At 39.2% G+C, this 20,509-nt stretch overlaps 1 protein-coding gene across 1 annotated transcript; it reads right to left on the reverse strand.

Annotated features, from left to right (window-relative positions):
• Positions 1–609: 609 nt before the first annotated feature.
• On the reverse strand, positions 610–9,076 carry LOC149324038 (granzyme A-like). Its single transcript, XM_089513261.1, has 5 exons — positions 8,986–9,076; positions 6,737–6,875; positions 5,835–5,976; positions 3,116–3,388; positions 610–863 (listed from the first exon to the last, which is right to left on the reverse strand). Exons 1-5 carry the CDS (start codon positions 9,044–9,046, stop codon positions 708–710), a joined length of 771 nt encoding a protein of 256 aa, XP_089369387.1. The 5' UTR covers positions 9,047–9,076; the 3' UTR covers positions 610–707.
• Between the last annotated feature and the right edge of the window lie 11,433 nt (positions 9,077–20,509).

The following is a 20,509-nucleotide window of genomic DNA, read 5'->3' on the forward strand; positions in this document are numbered from 1 at the left end:
CGGTATACTAACAGAATCCCTAGACTGTCCCTAGCCTTCAGGGTCAGGTAAATACACTCAATGTGTTCTGTTTTCCGGACAGGTCTCCTGGTCAGTGTGATTGTACATTTATGGACCAAGGCTACTCCTCCCACTTGCCTATTTTCCCTGACCTGCTCCTTGACAGTAAACCCGGCTCGGAGAGCCTTAGCCCAGATCACACTACTTTCCTCCCCCAGCCAGGTTTCTGTAAAACAAGCCAGGTTGGCATTCTCTTCCTCCAACAAATCATAGATTTGTTCCTCACCGACCTGGCATTACAAAGGAGCAAGGTTCTCTAGAAGAGGCAATTTAAGCAATCTCCACTTACTGCAATTACTTCTTCTACATAATAAAGGTACAAGAGCCCTTTTTAAAATCTGGCATCTTAAGAACAGCACACAATATTTAGCGAAAAGAATGGCCTTGTTGTCTACAGAGCTTAAGAATCTTTTTAAAAATGTCATTACAGTTTCTAGGATTTCACAACCAAGCAACATAGGCACATGTTTAATTAACTGAGATAAAGTACATGAAAATACTTGACTGATTCTATTAAGCAAGTGATAGTCCTACAACTGAGGCACCTGACAGGACATCACAAGAAGGAACAACACAAACACAAACAAAAGAAGCTAATAATCTTTAAAGTAGTTAATGAATTAAAAAAAACCCCTCAAGTAAGCAGTCTACAAGTTGGCCCCTATGGTTTTCTTTATCCAGCGGTCATGTTTCTCTGTGAGACGAGTATAAACACCAGGGAACTTGCTATCTCCACATTTTTTTCCAAAAGAGACCACTCCTCTTTGTATCCCATCGCATATCAAAGGACCACCAGAGTCACCCTGATGAAAAAAAAAGAAGGTGGAGATTTCACATTATTATTTATGGAAGCAGATATGCACTTTAAAAAAAGGTCATAGTGGCCTGTTACAGACTGCCAAAATAAAGCTGCTTCGGGTCTCTTTGGAGGTATGCTGTTTAAATGATGCATGGGTCCTACGAGTCTGGAGGTCGCGCCAAAGCCACACTCCATTCCTAAGCACTGGAGTGCAGCTTTGGTGCAGCTTCCGGATTCTTAGGATGCATGCATCATTTAAACAGCATATCTCCAAAGAGACCCGAAGCAGCTTTATTCTGGCAGTCTGTAACAGGCCAGTATTACAACAACATATAAGGAGAACAGCATTTATAGATATTTTTGAGAGCGCAACTTTATGCCCATTTATTAAAATAAGTTTAAGACCCATTCTATTCTTTGGAAATTTACAGTATATTTTACAGTAGATTTACCTATTTATATATTTATTTACTGTATATTTCGACTTTCTACCAGGCTGGAACATGGCGTCTTCCATAAGAACACATTAAAAACATTTATAAAAAGTGTAGGAATTTATTCAAAAGTGAGGCCCAGTAAGCTCAATGGGGCTTACAGTACATCTGAATAGACATTAGGCTTACATTATTTGTGACTTTAATTAAAAGTATATAAAACAGACCACAAATATGTGTTAAAGGTAAAAAAGTTAAACAGACAGAAGATAATCCAAAAATCTAAAAAGGTTAATTTTACATTACTTGATGGCTCACTATTAAATTAATGTATTAGTTAGGAAGATTTTAAACTGCTGGCTTGTAATTCTTGAAAAGAGCTTTTCTTTCTTTCTCCCCGTCCCTATAGTTTTAAATAATAAAGTATTTCAAAATCAATAAAAGAAAATACAGTAAATTCAAACGTTACTGTTTAGTTAAAATTGCAACATAATCTAGTTATAAGGTATTTACTGGGCAAAGGAATTAGCTACTTGTAGTTAGTTATTTTCAGTCTCTGATTGGAAACATAGGAAGCTGCCATATATTTAATCAAACCACTAGTCCATCTTAGGTCAGTATTTTCTTCATTGACAGGACACAATTTTCCAGAGTTTCCAATGAGAGCTATTGGACCATTTGCATAATTGTTACTGCCCTCAAAAATCTAATCTATTTACATTAACATTAGCTGCAGATTTTTCTAAAAAAGAAGTTAAATTGCTATCAGATTAGCTGTTAAAATTTGATTTTTAAAAGATAATTGTATGTGTTTCACTTCATTACTTCTAGTCTCTGGACACAAATCTTTCCCAACTCCCGCTGGAGAAACCAAGGGTGAGCGTGAGACTGCCTCCATGTAAATCACATTTTATCAGAGCATGTCCTGAAGGCACCAGATCTCACCTGCTCTTGGAAGCTAAGCAGGGCCAGGCCTAGTTAGTACTTGGATGGGAGACTGTCAATGAATACTAGGTGCTGTAAATTATATTTCAGAAGAAGGAACTGGCAAAACCACTTTTGAGTGTTTCTTGCCTAAGAAAACTGAGTAAAACATGGAGAAACAGAATGGCTCCCAATTGGCACAGGAGTCAGACAAGGCTGCATTCTTATGAAACGAATGCAAAGAGGAGTGAAAATAGGAGGAAGGAATGCAAAGAAGAGTGAAAATAGGAGGAAGGAATATCAGCAGTCTAAGATATGCAGATGACACCATAGTACTAGTAGAAAACGTCATAGACCAAGAACAACTACTAAGGAAGATCAAGGAAGAAAGTTCAAAGACAGACTTACTACATGAAGAAAACAAAAATAATGACCATGGAGGATCATTCAGCCTAGACAATGAAGAAATAGAAATAGTAAAAGAGTTCCCATATCTTGGATCAGTCATTGATTCCAAGCTCTGGGTGCAGGCAAAAAGCCCCTGAAAATATTGTGATCTGCATCCTATTGGTGAGTACCAATTAGAGTAGACCCACTGATCAACTGTTGAATGATGAGTCAACATACACATAAACTCCCGTTGATTCAACCATTTTATTCTAGTTGATACTAACAATGGGTATCATGCCAGTGTGTTTTCCGTATAACCTTCATTGGACATTTTACAATTGCTTTTAATAGTGGCAGGACTTCATGAGGGAAATATTAATATTGTAAAGTCTTAAAAGAAAGAGACCTATACATGTTTTTAAAAACAATTCTTCCATATTGCACATTACACGTACGTTACAAGCTGTTAAGTCACAAGGGTGTGGAACTGGTAAATAAACATTCTTACCGTACATGCATCCTTCCCTCCTTCCTTGTCACCAGCACACACCATGTTCATTGTTATGACAGTATTAGAATTATAGTGGTTTTTATCATTGCAGATGCTTCTTTCAATGACAGTGACATTAACCTCTCGAAGTGATTCAGATGGTTTTTTGTTCCTAATGTTGATAATGCCCCAGCCAGCAACGAGACACTTAATACCTGCCTTGAGGTCCATGAAATTTTTGGCAAGTTTGACTGTGGACACATTTTTATTAAGCTTGGCTGACCCCTTAAGCTTAAGTAGGGTGGGAAGTGGAAGGAAGAGAGAGAGAGAGAACAAAAGTGGTTACTATCAACAGCATGAAAAAGGAAACCCAGATCCAAAGTCACTTAGCTTTGACACTCATGGAGTGATCATACTGGCAGTGTAAAAATACAATAAAAACAAATTAAAGAACTAAAAATTTTATGTCATTTGCTAGCTGAGGTGGCTGCCTCCTCATGCCAAGCGATTGGGCTGGCTGTGTGCAATCCTCTGTGCACTTTGGGCAGCCTTCATTTATTGCTTATTGTCCCCCCACAACTCTGGATGGAGTAGGATTCCCATCCATTCCAAGTCTTCTGACACTTCAATCCTTAAGCTAAGGAGGATTCACAGCTTAACTTTCTGGAAGCTAAAACTGATGAATGAAAGTGCAGGAAGCAGAGGAGGTCAAAAGGTATGATGTCTGCTGTCCTTTTTCCCCCAGCAATGTATCTAGGGCCTAACCAAGGGGACTAAGAAAGAGGATCAGTAACAGTGACAGCAGTATGGCCCATCTACTCAGAACTAGGGGGGGGGGGGGAAATCCCTTTTTTGAATGACAGTTTGCACAATCCCCGTGAAGCAGCATGTCCAGTGGACCCAGCTGCTTCTTGCTATTTTTTGTCCAACGTATTTGATACCCTCCAACATTTCACATATGAAGACTAGGACATATTTGACCAAGCAAAATCAGAGTACGGTCAAGGTGGCAAAAGCTATTAATGAGGATGAACACAGAATCTAGGAGAGGCTGCAGAAGTTTGATTTTGCCAGAGCCTACAGGGAAGGGTAAGATTCTGCCCCCTCCTCTCCTCCCCCTACTTTGTAGGCAAACTACTTTGGATTCAGTTTGCAGCAACTGAAATAAGCTGATAATAAAGGAAGAAAATGGGAGGAGAAGGAAAGTGAACCTGGGTCATTTAGAAGATTAATCAGGACTGTCTCAGCCAAATTCACCAGATTGCAAAACTATGCTGTTTGTAACTTATGTTTTAATATTGTGGTGGTCTGTGACCATAATAAAGATTCTATTCCATTCTGTGTTTTAATATTAGTAATATTAGTAAGTCTAGCTTACTTGAAGGCACACCTCCTTCCATATAATCCTTCCCCCACACTAAGGAGGAACTTACTGCAGTCAGGAAAAACTAGACTGGTGGTGACTTCCCGGAGGGCCTTTTCAGCTGCCACTCCAAAAATTTGGAATGATGTGTCAGAGGAGGTTCGTCAGATCACATCTCTTGATGCTTTTAAAAAGGTGATAAAAACGAACCTCTTCCGTCAGGCCTTTCCAGACTAACCTCTCCTAAAACAGAATCAACTGCCCATGTTAATCAGCCCCCCCTCATTATTGCCCATTATTGTCATATTGCTGTCACTTCTTGCCAATCTGTTTTAACTGATGTTATTCCAGTTAAATGTTTTTATTGTTATTATTTTGTATTAATGGGTGGGAAGGTGGAAGGGTGGGGGTTTTTGGGGACTGTTTCCTTATTTTTTCTTTGACTTGTATTTGAAATTTTCCTTGCTGTTACCCACCTCGATCCTCAAATGGGAAAGGCGGGATACAAATAAATATTTTATTATATATATATATATATATATATATATATATATGTAATCAGTGTTTTAGTTTAATCTTTTAAAATTATTGTATGCTGTCTTGAATCCCATTTTGGGAGAAAGGAAGGGTATAAATCCCTTAAATAAATAAATAGGGACAGTTGAAGGATATGCATTCTTGAGCTAAGGAGGATTTGCAATTTAGCTTTCTGGAAGCTAAAATGGATGCATGAAGGTTCAGGAAGCAGAGAAGGAGGACAGAAGGTATGGTATCTGCTGTCCTTCTGCTCAAACTTTGCAAGATCAAATTCTGAGTCATGTGTTGCAATTTGTAAAAAAGAAAAAAGGACAATGGATTGGACCCAGACGAGATTGTCATGCTTTAGGACCACTGAAATCAGTGAGAGCTGCGATGACTAAAGTTTGCCACACTGATTTTAATGAGACAAAAGCCAGAGAATTTACCTTGAATTATGAGCCTCTGAAGGGTTTATTCATCTATTTCAATACAATTAAGAAAATGAGTGAGAGACATGTGTGTATGTGTGTGTGTACAGTGTTGTGGGAAACCTTCCCCTGGGGGCAAAATATGGAAACATGTGCCTCATTGGGACCTCCCCATCCACACATCCTTACTTAAGCTTTAATAGAACAGCCAAAAAAAAAAAGGTCCCAAACTGTTGAACTAATAGTGCTGCTCAAGTGTTCATTTAATGGTCCCACCAAAGAAGAGCATTAAGCAGAGGCTAAATCTTAGTACCAGTCTCCAGAAGGGCTAAAGGGATTCTGAGTGTTGTAGTCCAAAAAGTACCTTTTCTAAGATCTGAAAAAAATACAAAAGGTTTTTTTTTTCATTAGCAGTTTTATGAAATACCTGCAACAGCATTAGGTCATTGTCTTTTGTATCGTTATCATAGCATGGGTGACGAATCTGTTTAGTAACTTTAAAGAACTGCTTTGAAGCCTCTGGTTTTTTTAGTGAATGAACTCCAAGAATGACGTTGGCATTTCCCCCACTACAATGATAGAGAAGACAAGTTAGAAGACAGCTAAAGTATATTCTTAGCAAGTATAATGCAAATATCGTCTGGAATCCGTTTGGTGCTTCTTTTGGTGTGGCATAATTACATCACTGTATGTAGTGTAAGGAGGAAAGATGCTTCAGGCACAGCAGCCGTAAATGAAGAAGAAGGTTGCTGAGAGATTCTATCTCTCTTCTCTCAGCCTCATTCTACAACCCTGGAAAAAGTACAACCAAGGCTAGATTTTAGATTTCTACCAGGCCTGTTCAATCCAGAGGCTTCATACAGCTGGCCATGGCCACTGCAGGGCCTCCTGTGCCTCAAGAGGGTTACTCTGAATCTAAACACATAATACCTATGGTAGCTCAGCAAACTAGGTTTAGAATGTCCATTTACCTGTTATAGTAATAAGCATCACCTTTAATAAATTACTTATCGGTGGGAATGAGGGAGAAACACTGATTTTGAGTGAAACACAATTACATGCCTGTTGAAGCCTTTATTAATATAGTTTATGCATTCCTTATTCTGGCAGAATAGTAGGGGAGTGTAATACCAACAATTGCATGAGCTGAATGGAGATAGGTTTTTGTTGAATAATGAACCTGCACAAAATAACTTTTTCTAGCAGCTGCACTTTGGTACCTCACTGAGAATTGCTGTATAAGTTAGAAACACAGCCATTCATTCTGTAGTAACTTTCACCACGTGATGCTGATTCATTTTGTAAAAAATAGACTTTCTGTAAACTTACAGTTCACAGTGGGCTGCTGTTAACACCCAGTTTGGTTTGATTAATGTCCCTCCACAGTAGCTTTTTCCTTCAATTATGGCCATGAAAGGTCTTGAGTGTGGAATTGATTCTCTCCCTCCAATTATATCTGCACACTGATCTAAGTAGAAGGAAGAAACCATGCAAGTTATGAGTTACAGGCAGATACAATGCTGGAGGTTAATCTTTCAATAATAATGCTGCTGTAAAGGAAGCCTGTTGATCATCAAACGGAAAAAGTGCTCACACTCTCATATGTGATATACCAGGCAGGGTGCTTCAGGTTGCTACTTATGCATCACCCCAAAGAGGAAATGTATCCACAAAAGATTTTCCCCTTATAAGATGTGCTTCTATTAACTGATTTTGAATACATATTAAGAAATTGCTGTAATTTTAATAGAAAGAGGGGTGACTGTACAGATTATTGGTGCATCCATTAAACTGGAGGCTCATTCACACTGTGCAGTTACAGCATGATTATTCTATTTTAATTGCCATAGTTCTGTCCTATAGAATCCTAATATTGGCAGTTTTGGGTGCCAATTTAGAACTATCTGGTTGATAATGTAGAGAGCTGTGGTGCCTCATAAAACTTCTAAAAACCCAAGATTCCATAGGATGGAAACAGGGCTGTTAAAATGGAATCAAAGTGCTATATTTGTGTAGTGTGAATGGGGCCCAGGTGCTAAGTGCTGAAGTCCAACTTTAAGGCCCTTATTTTCCTCTCTTATAGCTCTTTAAACCAGACTTGGACTGGATAACCCTTAAACAGAAATCATCTTCAGAGGATAATACTCTGGCTGCCCTTTAATGTATCCAACACCTTTGAAAAATTGTGTGTGTGAGAGAAAAGCTCTGAATAGCTTATATAGTTACTCCCCAGCTTAGCTGTTTGACAACTGTCCTATTCTTGCTGTTCGAGGCAGATAGTTTATTATGCTGTAGTAGAGCTGTGATAATGGCCAGAGGGTTGACAGGCCATAAGTATTACAAAACTCCTCTATATAGTAATCTATGTGGAGGTACTTAGTAATAGCTCATATTGATGTCAAAAGTGTCAGGATGAGAGGACTCAGTTCTCAATAACCAAGGAGGTGTCTTAGTGTGTATACAACAAAAGAGTTTATTCCAGGATTGAGACAACAGTTTCCCCATCCAAAAAAACTTTAATCTTAATCCTGGAATAAACTCTTTTGTTTTATACACACTAAGACGCCTCCATGGTTTTGGAGAACTGAGCCCTCTCATCCTGACAAAAAGGTGGAACAACAAGAGGTTGTTTTGAAGGTCTGTGTCAAAATTCCCAGTTGTAATACAGTTGCTACACAGAAATCCAACTGTTAATACACAAAGTGCTAACCAAGCCTGACAATTCCATTTTAACACCAAGGTTCATCCAGTGAAGTTTCAGCCTGATTCCAATGGAACTTAATAACATTAAGCACCATAAAAATTAAGCACCAAGTAAGTGCTAACATTTAAATGAGATTGACTGATTGATACAAAAACTATTATAACATATTTATAACTAAATACAGAAATAGGATGTGTACACAACATGCTTAATGTTGTCTGGGTTGTGTTATTTCCTCCCTCCCTCCCTCTATATTACTTTCTCATCCATGTCATTGCTAACCTGCAATTTCATCAAATCCAAATTAGATGCTACTCATTATATTAGAAATGTATAGCAAAACCCTGGACACAAGTCTTAGAGAGGGAAAGGTATTTCTCTCAATTTTTCTAATAATGAGCATTATGCAGTGGGAGTGCAGAACTCTATATAGCTGTCACCCACACTGCAAACACATCTGAAATGATAGCTCTCTTTGATGAAAATAATAGAATTTCCCCAGCAATTCAATATTGTAATAGGATCAAAGTGATACAGCTCAGCAGAAGCTGTAGTTTACTGTTTGATAATTTAAAGGGAAAAAAGAAAGAAAAAAAAATGATGTGGTAAAGCAACATGCTTTTGATCTCATCTGGATTGAAACAGCATGCATAATGTTTAGATTCACATCACAAATATCATTTTAACTCCCTGTAGTTTCCCTCATTTTGCAAATTCTGAGAAGCCATTTCTTTACAAGTGAGGACACAAACTGAATGCAAAACTATTTTGGCTAACTTTTTCATTACCCAATATCACATTATTTGCATATTAAATATGTATAGTTGCTATATAGCAGAGGAAAAATACAGATATAGTGGAACAGAACACTTACCTCTGGGAATTCTGAGGAGCAAAATGGCTGCAGAAAGCCACATATCAAAAAGGAGACCCATTATTACTCCTTTATGTTTTCTGCCACAACCATGTATCTAATATATAGTTGCTGTACAAAGGAAGTGGTCTTTGGTTTCTTTCTCATAATGCATTGTTTCAGTAACTGAGAAATCTGCAACGCCTCCAGGTTGACCACTGAAAGTAATTTCTTATTCATTTCTAGGCACAAAAAGTTCATGATTTTTTCATAAAATAACTTGCCCAATGCAATACAAAGTGAAAGAGACAAGGAAAAAGATTCAAGCTTGAGTTATCAGGCCTGACGCCTCTTTACGCATTGTGTGGTCTGCCATAAAGAAAACTTTTATATTGTATCTGTGCATCTAAGGTTGCTATCTAAAAATGTTAACATGAATAGACCCAAGTGGAATGTTTGGGTAGATGATCATTTCCTGTTGGGTCAGAAGAAAGCTTTGTGTAAATTAGAAAGATAAGGTGAAAAAATCATGGGAAGAGGCATCATTTATATAATAAAGAAATGAATAGAAACGAGGATTCACAATCCAACTGCTGTTTTACCCCATTCTTGAAACAAGAGAACATTCTCAAAATTACCATGCTGTCAACACAAAAATATAAAATTGAGGATTAAAAGAAAATCTTAACTGATACTAGAAAAATATATATATGGGAATGAATTAAATCATGTTTAATGGGGTGATATCTTTGGGGACAGCCCCTTTGGAAAATGTTTACATTCTTCTTCCCTGTATTTTATGAGCCTCATCTACAATGGGGCCCCACAATATATGTTTAAAGATAGGCAAGATATTCCATCATGTGTTCAATCTCACATCAGTTTTTTGCTGGCCCACAAGGCTAGTTGTGATGGTGCAGCACCACTGTGCAGCTGCTTTGGTGGATTTCTTTGGATATCTCCCTTCATGCTTGTGGTTATACAAGCTGTCTGCCATGGTTCCCCTCTACAGGATGGCCCCACAGTTCTGAACCTTTGGGCATCTACCACTCACTTTGCCCCCTTTTCCCTCAAGTTCCCTTTCTGGCCTGGGTACTTGAGCCTCAAGTTGATCATGGTATGGATCAGTAGATGTGTTGTATAGTGAGTTCACTGTGGTAAGCATGACCAGATTCCCTATCAAAACAAGAACAATCAGGAACAGTAGTAAAAAAGAAGCAAGTAGTAGTTTATCAATACACAATTAGATCACATATTAACCCTTGAACTATTTAATCATTCATAGCTCCTCCAAATCCTATTCAATTCTTCTCTAGATGATTGTCCCATCTCTAGTATAGCTTTCTCCTATTTCAATACCACCTTTCCCCTGTCTGCCTTGTGACTGAGACAAGCCTGTTTTGTATCTTTTCTTCCATATAGCCCCACTTCATAGCACTATCTGTGCTAGACTTGCCCATCTCCTTCCTTTACACTGCCCATCCAAGAACACTGAAAAGTACAAACAAAAATCCATCAGTGACATTTTTATTGGCCAACCAAAATACACAATATACTTGTTGCAAGCTTTCGAAGCTCCATGGGCTTCTTCATCAGGCAAGACATTACAAACCAAACAGAAGGGGGGAAAATGAAGATGTTAGCCAGATGCCTGCATGTTATTTCAGTCCTTGGTAAAGATGTTATGCTTGGGAGGATAACACAGCTACCTCTGCGTGTTTTCTGTATTGTGAGATACCGCATTGTAGCTGCAACAGAGGAACCATGAAGAGTAGCCTGTGGACTGGGACTTCAACCTTGCAAGGTATAACATTTTTTTCTTCTTAAATTTGGACTGAATTTTCATGTTTTACCTCTATACCACCCAAATGTTCCTGATGCAAAAACATGGAGACTTCTTGAGGAATCCATTGTTCTCTGCCTACAAAGAGGCCTGTGACCTCACTATTATTATTATTATTATTATTAAGCTTTATTTATAAAGCGCTGTAAATTTACACAGTGCTGTACATACAATCTTTTTAATTGGACGGTTCCCTGCCCTCAGGCTTACAATCTAAAAAGACATGACACAAAAGGAGAAGGGAAAGATGGTGGGGAGGGGGCCTCTCTAGTAGGATAATACATATAAAATACATAGCAATACAGGAAGTGAGTCAATAAAACAGACAACAAAAGAACATCAAATAGCAAGTGACACTAGAATGGAGACATATTGGATTGCAAAAGAGGGGTTCCTGTTGAGATGCAAATGGACTTTAAATTTCCTGGACTTTGAAACTCTCCCTATTGCCACATGGCCAGAAGGAGGAGGAGCCTTGCCGCAAAATATATCCTCCTCAGCATAACATCTTTACTAAGAAGTGAAACAACATGCAGGCATCTGACTAATATCTCCAAATGTTTTTCCCCCCTCCTGTTTGGTTTGTAACATCTTACCTGATGAAGAAGCCCATGGAGCTTTGAAAGCTTGCAACAAGTATATTGTGCATTTCGGTTGGCCAATAAAGGTTTCAGTTAGCCAATAAAAGTATCACTGATGGATTTTTGTTTGTAATTGTTAAATGGCCCACACAGTTACCCCTGAATGTTTACTGGAAATTAGAATCCTTGCTCATTTTCAATAACTTCAAAATTTTGAGAAATCAAACATTTAAGGCCAAATATTTCCTGTCCACTAGAGGGCTCTCAAATTCACATGTACACTATATAAATAGCTATATATTCGAAGACATAGCAGTGCTAGCTGGGATCATTATACCTCAGAGGGATCATGCAGCACGTGTGAGAGAGAAATAATCTGGTGGGATGAAGTAGATAAAGTCTACTTCATCAGATGCATGGAGTGCAGTCTATGAAAGTCCATGAAAGTTATGCTACCAGCTTCTTTCTCTCATAAAAAGGAGAAAGGAAGGAAGGAAGAGGGGGGAAAAGAAAACGTGCAACACCTATAAGATATATATTTTGCATGAGTTTTCATGGTTACAAACCCACTTTTTGAGATGCAAAGGTGCTGCAAGATCCCTTTGCATATTGAATATATTCAGTTTAGCAGTTCATCTCTGGGTGGAAGTGGAAGGACAATTGTGTCTGTTTTCCTGTAGTCCTTCTGTACTAAAGTTTCTATTACTTGTATTGCTTTTTCTGTCACTGTAATGATATTTCTGACAAGTTCTGGTACATATAAAAATTTGTCATTTTTATCCTCAGAAATATCATTACAGCAATATATTCCAATCTGTCACACTACCATAAATTATCCTTTCTGCTGAGACTGTGGAGCAAGGTAAACTTGGATCTGGGTAATGGGGCAGAGATCTAATGTGATACCACTATGTAATTGCAAAGTTGGCAATGTCAGTTAGCCCTGAGATTTAAGCCAAGATCACTTTTTTGATTTCCTAGCCAATGTCCTCTAGATCTATGGGACTATAGTCCTTATTATCTCCCAGAAAGTGTGACTATTAGGCATACTCGATGAGGATGATAAGAGTTGTAGTCCAACATGCCTGCAAAGCACCAGGTTGGTAGAGACCGGTTTAAATCATGCACAAAACACACATAACCATCTTAATTTTACACAGTGAATATCTTTTATGAGCACTCCCCTCCCCATATAACTAGCTAAGGTTTCTGTTGGTTCCAAAGACATTCAGTGCAACAGTGAAAGCTATTTGTTTCCTGCATTGGAGTGGAGAGCATTCATTACAAATTTGCATCATATGAACACAACAAAGGAAATCCATCCATTTAACCTTCTTTTATTTTCTTGGCTGTTATTCTGCTCAAACCTACTTAAATCCCATTAATTTCAGTGGGATTTAAGTAGCCTAATTGTATTTAGGATTGAAGTTCTTTTAAATAATCTTTTAATTACCAGTTTGAGGGGAATGTGGGAATTAGGACACAGAAAAGTTACTATTGAATGTACACAGAGATGTTTTGTCCTGCACTTTATAAACAAGGTGGTAATGACATGATCTCTCACACTCCGCTTGGTTCTATGCAAAACTCACTGTACTTCCTGCTGGATTCCTCCCCCCTTTCTTTGTTGTTGTTGTTGTGTTGTTGAAAGTTCACTACTGGTTTTCAGTAGACAATGAAGAGTTTACTGGAAATGTTTTCCCCCCGGAAGAGCTATGTTTTGAGAATAGAACTGATCCGCTCCAGCTGGGACAAATCTCTGGTTTTATCTTCCAGACAAGGGTAATTTATCCATGTAAATGTTCTGTCAAAGGATGCTTCCTCTTTGGTAATGTGATCTGGGGTTAGGATTACATGTTTACAGAGCAGAGGATCAAGAAGAAGCATTCCTGCATTGTTAAAGACAATTTTTCGAAGATTCAACAGAAGGTATTGAAAAAGAGGCAGTTGCGTCTTTTTTAACAGTCAGAACACAGATACATAATGAAACAGTATAGCTTCACTAGCATTGCTGGATCCCCCCCCTCCATATCCATTCTAGTCTTTTTAAAACCCAAATTATCTATAAGACTGCTTTCCCTCCCCAAATTCTGTATACTGAGGCTTTTGTTGACCAACCATGAAATAATGAGAGCAGACAAAATATTTGAGGTTAAACAAAGGCCATCTTTATTGACCTAAAAACCTATTTAAATGTTTGAGGCCCGGGTCTGAGCAAATTAAGGGGGGTGGCAACCTGGTATGGGTTTAGCTGAGGCACAGATGTCAATCTAGGACACCTCCCCAGCCACCTTTGGATAAAAACACCAGACCCCAATGGCTATCCAAATAGATTAGTTACTATCTTGGATGGTCTTTTTTAGAAGGCCAACCTGAAGGCTCCATCCTAAGTCCTGTGACTTCATAAGAGAGTAAGCCCCCAGATCAGCCCCAAGGATAGACTCTTTCTCAAGCTTCCCCACCAGTCCTGTGTCCCATGGCAACAGTTCCAGAGTCCAGTCCTCCACCACAAAAGGGTGCCAAAGTGTTCACTGATCTCATATCTTCTCCTCCAACTACCTGCAAGATGGATGCTCATTTTATCAGCCAAAGAAGTATATTAGAGTTGCTCCACCAATTATCTCACAGGTTCCATGTCTGCATATTTTGTGAGCAGCCTGGAGAATCTGGGTGACTTTGCAGCTGCCCTGAAGTCTCCCTGTTACCTGGACACTCTGAGAGGAGTAGACCAACTGTTTGCACATGCGTCCTGCTGTGCTGTCCATCACTGGCTTTCCCAGTATGAGTCACTCCCTGAAAACCAGGTGCCCAGTGTTGATAACATGGATGGGCACCTTGTTCTGACCTCAGAGGGAGCAACTTGTGCCAGTGGCACTGATGGCACAGCAGGACACATTGTAAACAGCCGTCCAGAGTCACTTCATAGGGCTCTGGATCTTCTGAGATGATCAGGAGCAAAAGGGGACTTTTAGCAATCTGTGTTAAGAATGGTATGCCACAGGTTATGTGCTGAACTGGCCATATGTCATCTGGACAATTTGCACCAGAATCAGGGATTGGTCCCTGCGTTGTCTGGACTATTCATCCTGAGGACAGCCGGGGGGGGGGGAGTGTTATTTGGCCTGTGTGGACATAGACAGGGTCTTCTAGAAAGGTCTGATTAGAGAAAATTAAAGTTTTTCTTAATTTCTATAAACCTTTAAAAAGGTTGATCACCCTTCCATTTATAAACTTTTTTAAATGGAGGAATAGTAGTTGTAAATTGTTTTCAGGCAACCATGCAGATTAATGTTTATTATTTGTTAATTATTTCATCTATGATATTGAAATTTAAAAGAACTGATCGAAAAAGATGTAATAAAAAGAAGCAGCTTCAGTACATTTATTTAATTGATTGACTTAAGCTGAAATGTCAGCTTAAACTCAATTCCAGAGTTAATTTGTTAACTAAACTATAACTGGCCAATAAAGTGTACAATTCCCAACTGTTTCCTTACTCAAAACTTTGTTTTCTTGGTTTTTGGTTTTTTTTTTTGCAAAACAACACCTTATTTTTTTAAATTAGCTTCTCAGGGCTGGAGAATTGCAATATTTAGGTCACAACATCAAGAACACTTAGGCCCTTTACAGACTGGCCTGAAAGGCTGGCATGAGGGCAGAGTCGGGGTGTAGCGTCCTCACAACACACATCCGACTCTGCCCCCTCCGGGTACCCTGATGCCACCTGCCACTCCATATGACACGCAGTGTCATGGCGCACCTCTGGCACTGCATCCATATGATGCAGCGCTGAAGGAGCGCCATATAGCTGTGCCGCGGCAGCTATGGTGCCCTTTCAAGGGCACAAAAAGGACTCACTTTTTGCGGCTCCTTTTTGCACCCTCAAAAACCCAGATTGGGGTCATGGCATGAGGTTGCTGAGGCCCCAATACGGCTAGGCAAGGGGCGGCATCCCACCACCCCTTTGGGGTGGTCTGTTGAGCCCCTTACTCAATAATAGTTATTTTGGAATGATTTGTGTTAAGAGCTGATGAAGTTAGTGATGAGTATCTGAGCCTTCCTTGTCAATATTACTAAAACAAAATATTTATCTAAAAAATCTAGAGAACATCATAAAGTTATAGAAACATTTGAAATCATTATGAAATAAAGATCAAAAAAGAAAGGACAGAATAAAAATAAAAATAAGGAAACACTTAAAGAACCTAATTTCTCCCAAACTTCTTCTATTTTACAAAACAATTTGGGGCTGAAACTTCAACTCTGATGTCAGCTAGAGTGGACCTATTGAATCAATTGCTGAATGGTAAATTTTTGATTGAATTGGTCTTCTCTAGTTAGGAATAGTAATTGGATTTAAAGTTACATCAGTGGTCCTCAAACTTTTTTGAGCTACTGCCCCCTTTTCTTTTGGATGACAAGCCTAGCAGCCCCAACACATATTTCAAAATCAAAATGAAAAAACACTCACAAATCTGATATATTAAACCATACAATAAATGGATAGGAATTCAATTTTTGATTTCCATTAATTTGATGTAAAATTAAAATGTGGTTAGAGAGCCAGTGTCTTGACTTAGAGACCTGCCACTTACCAAAGGCTTTCTGTTGCTGATACTACTCATACATTGCAAGACTTGCACAGAACAGTCAGGCATCTAGAACAGGTCTCCCTCTTATCATCAGAAGTGTCATCAGATGCTACAGAGGTCAAGAAAACATAACTGAGGGGATTAGCATGCTGTACATGTTTTAAAAACATTTTCTTCAGTTATGTTATGGACTAGGTTAGGAAATTCCCCAGAGTTTGACTGAACTTCAGGATTGCACAGTTTCTTTTTCTTCCTCTGGCCCCTAGAGTATGAAGAATCCTTCTTGGGGTGTTGACTTATTTCTGTATAAACAGAAATCTGATGTTCAGTACTTGAACTAAAAATAGATGAGATTGTGAGATGCTTTAATATAATGCAAATTGCAACCAAAAATGAGTCAATTGGAATGCCTGGGAAAAACAATTTGCTTCAAATGCTCTAAACGTATCGTTCATGTTGACAGGGGAGTTCTGAAAGCTGTAGTCCAAAATGTCACTTTGCAAAGATCTGCCCATTCTAAGGAGATTACTACATGCAGCTTTTAAACTAGGATTACACCTGGGGAAAAAAAATCTGCTTTGGTGATAGTTATCACATGCTGCTGCCTCTGACATGAAGCTGCAATGTCACAGAAGTGCACTTAGGAATCCCTTTTCATTTGCAGGGAAATCCTGCCGATGAGCTCGCAATTGTACAAGTTCCCAGATGCAAAGCATTGCTGCCAGGACAGTTGCGATATTGGCAGTCACATTGGCAGTGTCTCCTCCTCTCCCGTTGTCCCCTCTTCCTCTTGCTATTCTCAAGCAGTCTGATTTCCCCCTTTTTTCCTATTTATTTTCTTCTGCTTTTAAAAATAGCACTATAATGGTGTGGTATGAAAGGACCCTGGGTCTTACTGGATTTCTTGTTCTTCCACACTATGTATCTGTTCTTCATCATGGAACCTGAAATAATACCTTTTTACAATTACCAGTAATATTACATACCAGTGATATTACAGTGATCAACAAGGCACCTAATGCCTATAAAGGAAGTAACCCCTCTTTACCTCTGACGTCTATTTTTAACAACTAATCTTGAGCCACAACATTGTATGAAACAAAGCACAATCAATGACTCTTTGAAAAGATACAAGAAGAAAAATAACAGAGAAAATAAGAGGGGATTGTTGTCACTTCCCTGTTTTTGTTGTTTTAGCTTCCTATTCTAGGTAGCTTATTCTGGAATTCAGAGCTTGGCTTCCTATTGTGGCTTCCCTGGGAGTCCTGTTCATTTTATATATAGACTTGTGCTTACAGCTTTGTGTAGAAGAAGCCACAGGAAGAGTTAGCTAGTTCTGGAATGTGAAGAATGGTTTCTTCAAATACATCTAAGTTTAGGAATCAGCTAATATGATTTTCAGATGTCTAAATAGATGTCTTATGACTTACTTATACCCCATAGGGAACACACTGAATACTATATAAACACTATGGCACAAATATTGCATGCTTTTATTAAATATTCCTTTGACCATATGTGAAATTCATGTAATCAAAAATAATAAAGTTCAGACTTGTTTAAGTAGAATACATGCAGTTAGCTGCAGCTTGAAGGCTGTGCTTTTCAGCATATTTATTAGGAACACTGAGTTTTGTGGATGCTACTTTTAAAGAAAGTCCACTTAGAGTGGCATTTTTGCTCCAACTTACTTTGGAGACTCAGGCCTGATCTAGACGGGCCTAAAGTGCGCCCTCATCACATGCTAGGAGTTGGCCGAGGGTGCACCGCCCATACGTGCCTCATCCCTAGCATGTGATGAGGGCGTCAAAATGGCAGCGCCCTGTACACATGGGCACCGCCATTTTGACGTGACGGATGCCTAGCATCCGCACATCCCGGCGTCATTGTGACACCGTGAGTGCGCCATTGGTGCACTGTGGCATCACAATGGCACCACAGAAAGAACCCACTTTTTGCGGGTTCTTGTTGCCGCGCGGTTTGTCTGCTATGGCTCCTGTGCGCAGCAAAACAAGGCGTGGATAGACTGCCCTTTTTGGGTGGTCTGTATCCTGCCTCAGTAATTTATATCTTGCTATGGTATAAATAATCAAACATGATGAGAACCTCTCCACACCAAGAACTGTATTTTTGGATACACAGAAAATGGTTGCTCTCATTTTGTACCACATATCTCTACTTGTTGTGTGGTAGTCTTGCCCATTTGTGGCTTCAGTTGTACAATGTAGCTGTTTAACATAAGGTGTGCATAACACAACTAATGCCTAGTGCCACATGTGGAGATTTATATTATGCAATCCTGATGTGGAATCTGGACAAATCTTCTCCCTCTCTCTACTTTATCTAAAAGGTTGGAATGTGGAAAAATTTCTGCTTTAAATAATCTTGGATCTCTTCCAACAGGGTTGCCACTGTTTTAAAACTTAAAAAAAGGTTTCTCCCCTTTTGGACACTGACGTTATGCCTTCTGTTTTTATCACCTCGTTAGGATATTTTCCTCAAGGAAACGCTAAAGTACCAGCAATTTCTTTCATCCAGTTAAATATTGTTTGGTATTTTACACAATGAGTACTTCCCATATATATTTACAGAAGAGGCCTGGAACAGCATGCTCATGTGTAAACAGAAGATGTTCTTACACACATACACTTGCTATATGCTGCTGTTTTACCTTTCTTGTGCTGTTATGTGGCTTCAAGTTGACACTCACTTATATGGATGCTATCATGGGATGTTCTTGGAAAGATTTATTTAGACGGTTGCTGTTGCCTTTCTCCACAGCTGAGAGAGTATGCCTTGCTCAAGACCCTCCAGTGGTTTTCCATGGCTGATTCTGATCTCCTGGAATCCTAGTTCAGCATACACTGCATTCTACTGGCTCCTGGTATATCCTAGGAGAGGAATCTTTGGGGCATGAAAGTCATTCTGCAAGCATGAGGAGGCAGATGATAAAAGATTTGGGGGAGACATCAGAACCCTCTGGCCATTCCCCACAATTGGAAGACCAAGCTGTGTAGTTATGTGATCTATCATACTTATCTGCTCTAGACAGGCTCCTGTCCTCTGGTGAGATAGAGAATATTGTCCAGCTATCTGTACAGAACTAAAATTCAGCTGTCACGTTAATTGACTTGGAAGAATAGGGATGGCTGGGGAGGCATGCCATTGCCCTTTACCTCAGGAAGCAAAATGTCTTGAGCCATGCCTGGCAACACACACAATCTCGATTACCCTTGTAGCTGCTTCACATTCACATGGATGCACCATTATGTGAACCACACAGGGATGTGTCATTTGCTGGATGCAAATGGTAATATTGGTTTTTTTTATCAACACACTACATACAGACCATATGAGATATTGGCAAATTGCAATATTATAATTATTGTATTTATTTATATACTGCCTTTCCCCCAGTATAGCATTTGTGAGACTGTGATACACTGCGGAAGTGCTCAAAAGGCAGGTGGTGGCAACTGGTGGTTTCTTTGTCAGGTGGTGAATCGGTTCTGTGTTCTACACTATCCAAGGTGCTGGACCTATTTGAGGATTATGGTTGGATAGATCCATGGCAACCACCTCTGGGGAAGGGGAGAGGGGTGCATGTAATTGTGTAATGGTACATGCTTTGGTTATATCCCATTTAGATTACAGAAATGTGCTCTATGTGGGGCTGCCTTGGAAAAATTCTCAGAAACCTCACTTCACTCAAAGAGTTGCAGCCAGGTTGTTAACGGGAGCTGGCTACAGGGAGCACACGACTCCCTTGTTACAACAGCTGCACTTGCCAAATATCTTGGACTACACCTCCTGTCATTCCTAGTCAGCCCAGCCTCTAGGCAGAGATGAAGAAAGCAGTTGCCCAAAATATCTGGAGGATACTGGATTGCTTATCTCTGTCCCACATGAATAATAAGAATGAAAGCTTGGAAGTAATAAGTTGCAAATAACATATTTTCCTCTAACAAATTACTTTGTTTTGTAAAGAGAACATACCAAAATTGCATTTCAAAAGCAACATAGTGAGAAGGACTTGAGCTTCATTGGTAAAAGGATAAACATTATGCAGTTGTCAAACTTTACTTTGAAAAGGATGTTTAAAAAGGACATGTTAGAAGGCAATGTGAGTGGTGTGTGAATAGTCTTTAAAAATATGAATTTTTTATATCAGTTGTGTCATGTATTTTTTTTAAAGTCTCATTAAATGTCAAACCATGTAGATCAGTGCTTCTTAGGCTATTTGTTGTGGGATGTTGGCCATTTTTTCCATAGTGTGTCAGGGACTGGTGCCAGAAAAGTAGCTGGCGGGGGGGGGGGGGGGGAGAGTATTCTCTCCAAAATAAGGATTCTGTCCTCCCTCCATGATTTTTTCCCTCAGTCTTCAAATTTATAGCAATAGAGAAACTTAAAACTTCAGATGTGTATTTAAAAATACGTTTCAGACAGCCAAAGAAAAGGGGCAGGTAATCCTATACATTTGCCTTAGGGTCACCATAAGTCAAAAATGACTTGGAGGCATACAACAAATA

This window comes from Sceloporus occidentalis, unplaced genomic scaffold, assembly GCF_023333645.1.
Source record: "Sceloporus occidentalis isolate IW3139 unplaced genomic scaffold, rSceOcc1.0.p SCAF_1, whole genome shotgun sequence".
Taxonomy (NCBI): domain Eukaryota; kingdom Metazoa; phylum Chordata; class Lepidosauria; order Squamata; family Phrynosomatidae; genus Sceloporus; species Sceloporus occidentalis.